The sequence below is a fragment of the Cebus imitator genome, unplaced genomic scaffold (assembly GCF_001604975.1).
Source record: "Cebus imitator isolate Cc_AM_T3 unplaced genomic scaffold, Cebus_imitator-1.0 Scaffold217, whole genome shotgun sequence".
Lineage (NCBI taxonomy): Eukaryota > Metazoa > Chordata > Mammalia > Primates > Cebidae > Cebus > Cebus imitator.
Genome location: NW_016107532.1, coordinates 2,296,373 through 2,308,995, shown reverse-complemented (window position 1 = coordinate 2,308,995; position 12,623 = coordinate 2,296,373). Strand labels below are relative to the sequence as shown.

Genomic DNA, 12,623 nt, shown 5'->3' with positions numbered 1-12,623 from the left:
AAAAAAAAAAAAAAACCAAAAAAAAACCAAAAAAACCCAGAGTCTTACTCTGTCACCCAGGCTGGAGTACAGTGGTGTGATCATACCTCACTGTAACCTTGAACTCCTGGGATCAAGAGTTCATCCTCTTGCTTTAGCCTCCCAAGTAGTGTGATCATGCTCGGCTAATTTTTTGAAAAAATTTTTTTAGATGGGGTCTTGTTATGTTGCCCAGGCTTGTCTCTAACTCTTGGCTTCTTCCTACCTTGGCCTTCCAAAGTGTTTGGATTACAGGTGTGAGCCACTGCATTTGGCCAAGAGTTTTTTTGTTTTTTTTTTTAATCTTATTTTCTTATATTTTTAGAATGCAGATCAAGTTTTTAAAAAGTCAAGATATTAACATTTACAGTGGCACATACACCAATGTTTATTTCATCATTCTTTATACTTGAAGAGTAACCCTGGAAAGCTTTTCCATATACAGCTAACTCTTCAACTTGTACAGGTCCATTTATTCCTGGATTTTCTTCTGCCTCTGCCACCCATGAGACAGCAAGACCAACTCCTCTTCTTTAGCCTAATCAACATGAAGATGTTAAGGATGAAGACCTTTATGATAATCCACTTCCACTTAATGATTTTCTTAACATTTTTTTTTTTTTTGTCTATCACACTTTATTCTAAGAATACAGTATATCATACATATACCATACAAAGCGTGTTAATTGAATGTGCTATTAGTAAGGCTTTTGGTCAACAGAAGGTTTTAATTTTGGTGGATGTCCAAAGTTACATACGAATTTTAAACTGTGTGAAGGGTTGGTACCCTTAACTCGTGTTGTTAACGATTCAGAACCAAGGTATGCTAAATATTCACAGCATCTATCAATGTGTCTTCCAACGTGAGAATTGAGAAAAGGATTCAATTATCATTATCAGTAAGAGTCATGGACCAAAGGCAAGGGTACTGAGCAAAACAGTGTTGTCCCTTTCCCTAACGTTCATCTCCATCAAGAATCTTAGAATGTAACTTTATTTGGAAATAAAGAGAAAGGAGTTAACAGCTAACAACTGAGTATCTATTATAGTCATATACCACTTAAGGATGGGGACTGTATTCTGAAAAATGCGCCAGTAAGTGACTTCATCATTGTATGAACATCATATAGTATATTTACACAAATGGAGAGATACTTACACAAATGGAGATCAATCACATAGCCAGGCTACATGGGACAGCCTATTGCTCCTAGGCTACAACGTGGAGAGAACGTAACTATAATTAATCCTGTAGGCAATTGCTGGATTTTTGTATTTAAACTTAGAAAAGGTCTAGTAATAACATGTATTATAATCTCACAGATCACAGTTGTAAATGAAGTCTGTTGTTGACTGAAACATCTTTAACACAGCTCAAGACTGTATGTGTGTCCAACTGCACTTCTCACTCCCCACGTCTAATTTAATGATCACAATGTCAGGAAGCAGATAGTAATGAAGGTTCTTTGCTTAACCAAACTTTAGAACCTTCTTCTAGGCCCTGCTGTGTCAATTTTCCAAGAATGCAACCTCACTATCTGATCACCCTCATCCTTCTAATATCACCCAGGTGATGTCTGATTACTCTGGCCTGTCTTCAGCAGAAATCCTGTTAGGTTGGTTTAGCCACAATCCCTCCTTGTCCCTGAGGTTTCCTGTTAGTAATTTTCCATCCATTGACCCCCTCCCTGATCACCAACTATAAATTCCAACTTGCCCGTGCCGTATTTGGAATAGAGCCCAATCTCTCTTACTCAATGCCAAATTAATAATCCTAAAATATAGCTTAAAATTCCATCACAGTGGTCCTTATGCCAATCATGATAGGTCCCCAAAGCACCTCCCCACCGAAATGAAGTCTGCCTTACTGTGCTTTAACAAATGTCACTGATTATTTTATTCTTTAACACCAGTTAAGAACTACATACAAAAGATAGAAAACGATAACCTATAAATGATTGGTACACTTAAAGGCAACTACAAACCTAAGAGAAGCAAGATCAAAACTATTAGAAGAAAATTTGACACAGCTAAATAAACGCTGAAGCACACTGTCCAATGCAGTTTTGCAACCATGGAATGTTCCCTATTTGCACTACCCAAGGCAGCTGCTAGTCACGTGTGGCTACTGAACACTTGATATGTGGCTAGGATGAGTAAGAAACTGAAATTTTAATATTATTTAAATTAAATTAAAATAAGTACATGTAGATAGTGGCAACCATACTGAACAGTGCAGAGTAGAACTGGTTACCAATATAAATAGGATGGGCATTAGCCTTACTCTATGCAAAAACAAAACAAACACCGAACCCCCCTTCAACCCATCCAAGGCAGTGGATCAGTATTAAGGAAAAGGGTTATGAGCTAAGAGCTTGATAAACAGTCCAACTGTTGCTCATAAATGAAAGTCTAATCACCAAATCATTACAGATCAAATTAAGAACTCAATAAACAGGGATATGAAGATATGAAAAAATGTCTTTCGGCCACGTGAGGATAACCTCAGCACTTTGGGAGGCCAAGTTGGGTGGATCACCTGAGGTCGGGAGTTTGAGAACAGCCTGACCAACATGGAGAAACCCCATCTCTACTAAAAATACAAAATTAGCCAAATGTGGTAGTGCATGCCTGTAGTCCCAGTTACTTGCTACTTCGGAGGCTGAGGCAGGAGAATCGTTTGAACCTGGGAGGCAGAGGTTCTAGTGAGCTGAGATGGTGCCATTGCACTCCAGCATAGGCAACAAGAGCAAGTTGTTGCCTCCATCTCAAAAACAACAACAAAAAACAAAAAAAAAACACACAACAACAACAAAAAAAGCCCCAACTGTCTTTGAACACTGAAACCGGTTATAATTAAAATAAGCTTAAATAACAACTGCATATCTAGTTTCAAAACTGAATACAAAACTAAAAATGATTCTCTACATAATAAAATCCCATTAAAAGACTTTCAGGATATTTTTTGAAAAACAAAACTAAATCTGCCTTTACAATGTTTCATATAAAAACCAAAATGTTTGCTTCCCTATTGAGATAAGAAGGAAAAAAAAAAAAAACACCCAAAATGCTAAAAGTAGATGAAGGAAAAGGGGGGTCGGAATGAACTGAGAGAAGAATATAAATGTATTTATTACCACTGAACACTTAAAAATAGTAAAGACAGTAAATTTAAAAACAATTTTAAAGAGGCAAATGAAAAAGTTATGACAACAAAGAAATTAGTGGCACAACACCCTTTTTTTCAGACAAGTTCTATGTTGCCCAGGTTGGTCTTAAGCCATCCTTTTCCCTCAGCCTCCCAAGTAGTTGAGGGCATTAACAGCCAGCACTTTTTTTTTTTTAATTATTTAAAAAAATTTTTTGAGACCGAGTATTGCTCTGTCACCCAGGCTGGAGTGCAGTGGTGTGATCTTGGCTCACTGCAACCTCCGCCTCCTGGGTTCAAGCGATTCTTCTGTCTCAACCTCCCAAGTAGCTGGAATTACAGGTATGTGTTACCCCGCCCGGCTAATATTTGTATTTTTAGTAGAGACAGCATTTTGCCATGTTAGCCAGGCTGGTCTTAAACTCCTGACCTCAGCTGATCTGCCTTGGCCTCCCAAAGTCCTGGGACTACAGGCATGAACCACCACACTGAGCCAATGCCTGGTACTTTGAATGCGCCTTATGAACATTAGGAGTCACAGGTGGAAGGCACTTAAGCCCAGGAGTTGGATATCAGCCTAGGCATCATAGCAGGACCCTTCTTTCTACAAAATATATATATTAAAAAAAAAAAAAAAAAAGCTGGGCATGGTGGGGCGTGCCTGTATTCCTAGCTACTTGGGAGACTGAGGCAGGGGGATTATTTGAGCCAGGAGTTCAAGGTTACAATGAGCTATGACTGTGCCACTGTACTCCAACCTGCGTGACAGAGCAAGACCCTATCTCTAAACAAATAAAGAAAAACAAAATAGCGACATCTATTGACTAAAATTTGAAGTCCAAAGGTAAGTTCCATTTAAGCCTCAAACAAAATGTAATAAAAGGTGGTTTTATGAACTCATAAAAACATAAAAGAACTGAGCCCGGCGCAGTGGTTCACATCTGTAATCCCAGCACTTTTGGAGGCTGAAGCGGGCAGGTCACCTGAGGTCAGGAGTTTGACATCAGCCTGGCCAATGTGGCGAAACCCTGTCTCTACTAAAAATAAAAAAATTAGCCGGGCATGGTGGTGGGTGCCTGCAGTCCCAGCTACTAGGAAGGCTGAGGTGCTTGAACCTGGGAGGTGGAGATTGCAGTGAGCCGAGACTGCATTCCAGCCTGGGCGACAGAGCAAGGCTCTGTTTCAAATAAATAAATAAACTGAGATTAAAAACACACACATACACAAACAACATATGGATAAGAAAACCAAAAGAATATACATGCATACACTATAACATTAGTATCAAGAAAAGTAGAATTTAAGGCTACTGAGACAGAATTGATATACAGACAGTCCCCAACTAACAAAAATTGAATTATGACTCAACTCTATGATGGCACAAAAGCAATACACATTCAGTAGAAATCATACTTTGAGCACCTAGTGATCATTGTTTTTTAGCTTCAGTACAGTAGTCAAATTACATGACATATTCAACACTTTATTATAAAATAGGCTTTTGTTACATGATTTTGACCAACTGTGGCCTAATATAAGTGTTTGTGCATGTTTTAGCTAGACTACGCTAAGCTATGTTATTTAGTAGGCTAGATGTATTTAATGCATTTTTGACTTATGATGAAGTTATGGGGACATAACTCCACTGTAAGCGGATGAGAATTTGTATAATATTTTAATGCTATTAAGTCACTAAGAATATGATTATATAAACATATAGGNAGACAGCAATGAAATATTTGAAATATCAAAATAGAGCACAAATATAAGTAGGAACTACAGAAACATCATTTTGAACAAAATGCTATACAAATTAGTAATTAATAATTAAAGGTATACAAAAAAATAACCATTTGAGAATTTTAGAAACTTAATTCTTAACTTTTGGGACAATAACTCAAAAATTTAAAGGCAATTTACAAATCTATAAGCAGTAAGTACACTTTGTACACCAAAGGCTCTGGAATGCCATCCAAAACTACACTCAGAAGAAAATTCAAAAGGTTAGACGTTTTATTATTATGTAAGAAAGAAGGGAAAATAAAATAAGCATCTAGACAAGGAAATGGAATGAGAAGTATATAAAAAGGTGTCAAATTGTTTGCCACTGATAAGACAGCCTATCTGGAAAGTTAGTCACTGAAAACGCCGTTAAAAGTTAAGAGTTCAGAAAAGTGTTCAATTACTAAAATGAGTATCTACACATCAACAACACTCATAAACTTGTAACAAACAGAAAAACAGAAGACTTGGTTCATACTTTTATTAAAAAAAACGAGTGAGACCTCTATAAAATAATAATAAAAAAATAGAGATAAAACATGAAGAAATTCCCATGTTTCCTTTATACTGTAATGCTATCAATTCTCTTTGAAGGAATTCCCAAGAAATACTCAATTTAATACTTACGGAAGAATTCAAAATATCAAAGTAAAACTCTATTTCACCATTCTCTGTTAATCACAGCATATTCATCCAAAACACTACAACAATTATTTTGGCTCAAGGATAGGTTACAGTCATTTGCTTTTGTTTCTGCATTTGATAATCATTAACTCATCCACTGTTAACATTTGGAAAGAGTTTCATAGGTCTGACAACTCTATAATAATCAAGCATATCCCACAACTGGCTCTCCAAGATCCATCAGAGTGAAGAAACAAAACATTTGAGCTTCTACTCCATTTTATTTCAGACTTTCAAAATTTATTTTGCATGTGTTTAATAATGTATATATAAACACTCATAACAGTTTTAGAGGCAACTGTTCCAAGTACAGAGTGACTTCTGAGTCTTCTTTTACTAGCCTTATGTCCTGAGGTACTACAATTTTCTACATGACACTTGCTCCCTTCCAAATATCTAGTACTGTACTAAAAAGTTGGGCCTCCAATGTCTATTGTACTCTGTCAAGGGAGGACTTATCAAATTACTAATTTTTAATACTGACTCATAATAATTCTAGTTCATTACTCCTCAGCCACAATGTCATGAAACTGAGATTTAAATAGGTGGAATCAAAACTAGGAAACCTAGAAGTATATATTAACTCAACACCTTTATCTCTACCCTGATGTCTACAGGAAACCTGGACATAGCCATATGGGAATACCCTACAAAAGTGCCACTCTTCAAGTGTGATACAGCAGGAAAAGGAAGAGGTCTACTCGGAATTCTATGGAAGCCAACTTTAAAATTTAGCCCCGAGCAATCCCCCATGTTACACTCTAACACAGACTACAAAATTCTAAAATCATTCCAGAACACTGCCCAACTATTTGTTACGAAACGTTACTTAAAAAAAAAAAAAAAATTTTTTTTAAATGCCATTAAGGGCAATAAAAAAGTTTCAAGAGTATGTTAGTAATAAATGTAGCCATTATCTATTCTATTGGTTATTAGTACCAAAAAAAATCCCCAGCCTTTTCAACCATTAATTTCCAAACACTGATGATTTCCACTGCCAGACTATACATAAGTTTCTAACGGTCCACAGTAAATTGAGAATGAGAACAATGCAGTAAATTATTAACAAAACTACATTCCTTCTTCAAAAAAAATTTTGTATTATGATTTAATTATAAAAATAATTTTACTTAAAAAATAAAAAGCAAACCTATTTCAAAATTGGTTTGTATCAATTTTTAAGAATTTTATTGATCTGAAATTTTAGTATGTTTAGATTAAGTTATGAACATCTACACAGAAGCAGTGGGCCAGGAAATGAACATAATGGCACATATTATAAAAACTTTCCACTGGAGTGCTTCTTCATTCACTTAGATAATTACTAACATCTACCATATTAGACCCCTAAAGTGATGAAACACACAATAAACAGAAATATAGGCTATTTAGTAATCACAACTAGTAATTACCTGTCATTTTATAATAAAATTATGATTATGTATTATATAATATATAACAAAATTATAATAAATTATGATTTATAATAATGTTCTCCATGAGCCTTACTCTGACAGTCACTTAACACACCCTAGTGATTACTCCTTCAAATTACATTTAAAATATTCCACATTCATAGTGGTAGAGGCCTTAGACTATTATCTCCTCCTGGATTACTACTGTTAGTCTGTCTTTCCTCCTCCGGTCTCTTGTGCCAATCCATTCCAATTCTAATAGTTATAGACTGGCCAGGCATGGTGGCTCACATCTATAATCCCAGCACTTTGGGAGGCTGAGGTGGGCAAATCACGAGGTCAGGACTTCTAGACCAGCCTGGCCAACACAGAAAAACGCTGTCTCTACTAAAAATACAAAAATGCCACCAGGCATGGTGGCAGATGCCTGTAATCCCAGCTACTTGGGAGGCTGACGCAGGAGAATTGCTTGAACCCAGGAGGAAGAGGTTACACTGAGTCAAGATCGCGCCATTGCACTCCAGCCTAGGCTACAGAGCAAGACTCCATCTCAAAAAATAAAAAAGAAAAGAAAAAAGAAAGAAAGAAACACACACAGAGCAACTGAATGAGTTCCTTCAAGTGAGTTTTATATTTGGTTCTGGCATGTAGTAGAGATCGTTTAAGATGTAAGAAAGAAAAAAATATTAATCACTTGTTTTGTGTGTTCTGTACTCTCTATTCACAATACAGTAAATGTGAACTCATTGTCATGTAACAACATCAGAAAATAATTAACCTGTTAGCTTCTCTGCTCTTTCATGAGAAAGTAAGCTCCATGAAGGAAAGGGCTGTGTTTTGATTAGTAATGCAACCTGGCTGCCCTGAATAATAACAGTGAGCACTCAAAAATGCTGTTGAATAAATCTGTCTGGGAAATGACACAATTCAAGATGACAGGAGGCAAGACGCTTGCTCATCAGCAAATATCACTGAGGGCACGTAGTGAGCAACGAGCCACATGAGACACAGAAAGCAAGACAGACAGAAGGACTGGTATGTATCTCCAACTCTGGGAGAACTCCAGCTTTCTGCTAGATCTAGTACATGGCATATTTCCCAAAGTCAACTACTTTCTTTGTCTTAGTTTTCAGGTATCATATTTTTGTGTCAGGATGATTTCTGTTTTAAAAACTGGAACTGGAACCAAAGGATAGTTTTATTCCTATCCCTTGCCTAAGCTATCTTATAATTTTATATGTACATTCAAAACTACATTTGTTCTTAGGCATCAATCAAAAGAAGGTTTGCTACTTCATAGATTAAAAAAAAAAAAAAAAAATCCAGGAGGCCACCACCTACTTCAGAAAAATTTTATAAGACTCCTAGATGTCACACCACAGTGGGTGGCAAACTGCTGAAACAGAGGGAAGATGCTATATTTTCATGATTTTTTTTTTTTTTTAAGATGTAAAAGCATTCTGTGTTAAATTCATCAAGGACTTGACAAAAAGCTACTTTCCTACACTTGACAGTAATATACTGTTTTCTGACATTCCTGTTATCAACTCCTCTGAAAATCTTTTAGATTTATACAACTATCAATAAAAAAACCTGAGAGACTGAAATGTTAATATGAAAAACCTGCTAAATATCTTATTCTTTTCTATTTCTGGTAGAATCTGAGGAATGGGCAGGAAAAAATGGTATTGCCTAACAGTCATTTCTAACAATTCTTTTTCCTAACGAGATCATGGCAAACTTACACAGTACAACTGCATACTAGAACAAAACAAGGAAAGTACTGAAAATTCACCATGCAAATATTAATTGTTCCAGCAATTTTCTCATCTCCCTTCTTTGCCATTAGCAAATATGCAGCTAGTGGCTCCCTTAAGAAAAATCCCTATTCTCTGCTCTCTTTCACAGCAACATTCTTTGAAAGTGTTATCTACAATGGTTCCGTCAATTCCTTCTGTGGCATTCTTTCCTGAATCCACTCCAACCAAACTTTCATTCACCCTTCTCCCTCTACCAAAACTGCTCACTAATGTCTGCAGCAGCCCAGCCCCACTAAATTCAATGGTCTCAATTCTCAGCCTTCATCTTATTGGTCCTGTCTGTAGCAACTGACATAGACAATTCCTCCCCCTTCTCTGAAACACTTTCTTCCCTTGCCTTTCACATAACATACTCTCTGGTTTTTCTTCCACTTTACTGGTCACTCCTTCCCAATCCTTTCGTCATCTTTCACAGAATGAGAAGGAATACCTAAGTCTAGAATACCTCAAAGGGCTAATCCTTATCACTTCTTTATCTGAGCTCTCTAGCAGGCTCTATTCCCCTCTATTGCATTTCTCTCTCCAAGACTTTTTTTTTTTTTTTTTTTTTTTTTAAAAGGCACGGGGTCTCACCATGTTGCCCAGGCTTGTCTCAAACTTATGAACTCAAGTGATCCTCCCACCTTGGTCTCTCAAAGTGCCAGGATTACAGGCATGAGCCACTGTGCCTAGCCTCTCTCCAAGATTTAATGCTTTCGAACACACTGTAGAGTTCATTTATTGACTTATTTTCTTTCTCTACCAACTAGAATATTTCATGAGGGTAAGCACTTTTGTTTTGTTTAATGTTGTACTCCCAGGGACTAGACAGATTTAGCTCACTGCAGGAGGCCAATAAACATTTGTTGAATGAATGAAAGAACAACAAAAGTGGTAACAGTAACAGCCACTTTGTACTAGGAACTTATCAACCAGACATCCTAATAAGCAAGTTACATACATTTCATTTAACCCTCAAACAAGCCTATGAGATCTCCGAGGCTTTGAAGAGGAGTAGGAATTGGGGTGGTTAATATGTACCAAATTACAAAATTACTAAGTGGTAGTACCATGATTCAAACCCAAGATTAACTTCTTCAAAGATAATGCTCTTAATTCCTGCATAGTACCAATTTTACTGGAGTATTATTTCATTAGTTTTGGAATAAAGCCAACTCTGCTATTTGAAGAGTCAGCAATCTAAAACTCCCTGCAGTTGTGAATTAATCTCCATTTCCTTTGTGAAGACAAACTTATTTTAGTAACAACAATTTAAAAAGTTTAGTGAAGATTCATTTTCTTTTGAGGCAGGGTATCACTCTGTCACCCAAGCTTGAAGTATAGTGGCACAAACACAACTCAAAGCAGCCTCAACCTCATGGGTTCAAGCGATCCTCCTGCCTCAGCTTCCTGAGTAGCTGGGACTACAGGTGTGTACCACCATGCCTGGCTAATTTTTAAATATTTTGTAGAGATGAGGGTCTCACTATATTGCCCAGCCTGGCATTAGTGACTCCCCCACCTCAGCTTCCAAAACTGTTAGAACTACAGGCATGAGCTACTACACATAGCCAAGATTCTTTTTCAGGGCAAAGCATTCTATACTGCCATTTTCAGCAATAACAGTGCAGGTGAGAGGGCATACTATTTTCCTTCAAAGTATTAATGGCAGTACTTAAACTTTCAGTCTCTCCCATCTCTATTAAAAAGATCAAACCAGGCCAGGTGCTGTGGCTCCCACCTATAATCCCAGAACTTTGGGAGGATGAGGCGGGAAGATCATGAGGTCAAGAGATCAAGACAATCCTGGCCAACATGGTGAAACCCTGTCTCTACTAAAAATACAAAAATTAGCTGGGTGTGGTGGTGTGCCCCTGTAATACCCGCTATTTGGGAGTCTGAGGCAGGAGAATCGCTTGAACATGCGAGGCGGAGACTATAGTGAGCCAAGGTTGCGCCACTGCACTCCAGCCTGGCAACAGAGCGGGACCCCATCTCAAAAAAAAAAAAAAAAAAAAAAAAAAAAAAAAAAAAAAAAAAAAAAAAAAAAAAAAAAAAAAAAAAAGCTCAAGCCAGTGGTTTTCAAAACTAGCTGTAGAGTCACCTAGCAGCTTTGTGTTTTCTGAAAACAGGATTCCAATGCCCAACTCCAGAGCAAACAGGGCCCAGGAACCTAGTATTTTATAAAGGCCGCCCCCGCCGCCAAGACCTTGGTAGTTAGCCAAGTTTAGAAAACACCAAAGTTGGCAAAAGACTAATCTCTCTATGTTAACATCTGGCTTACTGCTTGACAATGACCAGCTCTCATCGGTACCGACCTTCTTGGAAAGAGGAACGATGCTGTTGGGTCGAACAAGCCTCCGTTTCTTACAGCTCAGTACAGGACGTGTCCGGGCTGCCACACAGGTGCCATCAGATGATGAAGAGATTAGATTCAGTCGTTGCTTTTTATGTAATTGTTCCTCAGGATCAGAGCTGTCACCTGAAATGTGGTCTGCCAAGACAGGCTGAAGACTATACAAGGGGAAAGAAGAGTATTTTCAGAACACAGAGAGAAACAAAACAAACAACAACAAAAAGAAAACACAAAGAAACAAAGCCTCTTATACTGGTTCAACCTCCTCTATTTACTAATGTCCAGACACAAACAAGCATTCTAGAGCAGAAGCAGGTCTCCTTCTGATGTCTGCTAATCTACCTCTGTGTGCTTATGTATAAGGCTCTTTGTGCACATTAACTACATCATGTCTGAAAGGTATAAGAGTAAATAAACTCAAGTTCCAGTAATTAGGTTCTCTACAACAAACACATGAGTAAATAAAGTCTTGAGAACTACAATTGGTTAGAAAATGATGAATTCTGCTAATGTTAATGGGCTTCCTTACAATCAGTTCTCCTACGAAACTTGGATTTTAGGGCTGTTGTACACATCGTTCACTTGTACAGGATCTCCTTTAAGCTTCATAAATACAGATTTACAAACATATCCTTTAGAGATCTAATCTGTCCTAGAACAGAGGAGGTTAATATAAACACTTCTGAGGAATTCCTGCAAGATTAAAACAATAATAATTCACAATAACTGTAGTGTCTTTTATTGTACTCCAGGCCCATTCCATTTTAGTAGGTAAAAAAAAAAATACAAAATTAATTAAAATATACTTGCTTCACGACACAGTGAAGATTAAAAACATTACTAAGTGATAAGGTATCTGCTTCTTTAAACCAGGGTCAGTCCTGGCTAAAGAGAACTAAGAGCACCAAAACACCTTTACAAGTCTACTAAGCGTTAAGAAGTAGAAGAGTTGAAACTTACGTGTTAATAACTCCATTGACAGGTCTGAGTGCTCCACATGATTTGGTAGACAGTGACTCTGAAATATGACCAATAATAGGGGCACCAAGGTTTTCCAGTGGCTGAGAAACAGACTCAATCTGAGTAAGAAAAAGGGAAAAAAAAAAATTTAACATATACCAAACAGCACCAACAGCACCCATGCCTGAAGAGCAACACCACTTCATTTGTACAAAGCACCTAAAACTTCTGATGACCAATTTGAAAAACAAAACTTGAATGACTGAGGAAAAAGAAAATAAGAGAATCAGTAGCCAGGTATGGCAGCCTCCAACTACAACTGCAGCACTTTGGGAGGCCGAGACAGGAGAATCACTTGAGAGCAGGAGTTTTGAGACCAGCCTGGGCAACACAGCAAGACCACAAGTCTAATTTTAAAAAAACAAAAAGAGCAGAGAGAGAGAGAGAGAGAGAGAGAGAGA

The 12,623-nt window shown here is 37.3% G+C and overlaps 1 protein-coding gene across 7 annotated transcripts in view; it reads right to left on the bottom strand.

The window, feature by feature from the left end:
- KANSL1 (KAT8 regulatory NSL complex subunit 1) overlaps positions 1-12,623 on the bottom strand; it is a 215,256-nt gene that overhangs the window by 33,216 nt on the left and 169,417 nt on the right. For all 7 annotated transcript variants that reach the window (XM_017549282.2, XM_017549285.2, XM_037745984.1 and 4 more), the window contains 2 exons: positions 12,163-12,281; positions 11,165-11,360 (listed from right to left, as the gene is read on the bottom strand). In XM_017549282.2, coding sequence (XP_017404771.1) covers positions 11,165-11,360; positions 12,163-12,281 — 315 coding nt within the window. The remainder of the gene's footprint in view (positions 1-11,164; positions 11,361-12,162; positions 12,282-12,623) is intronic.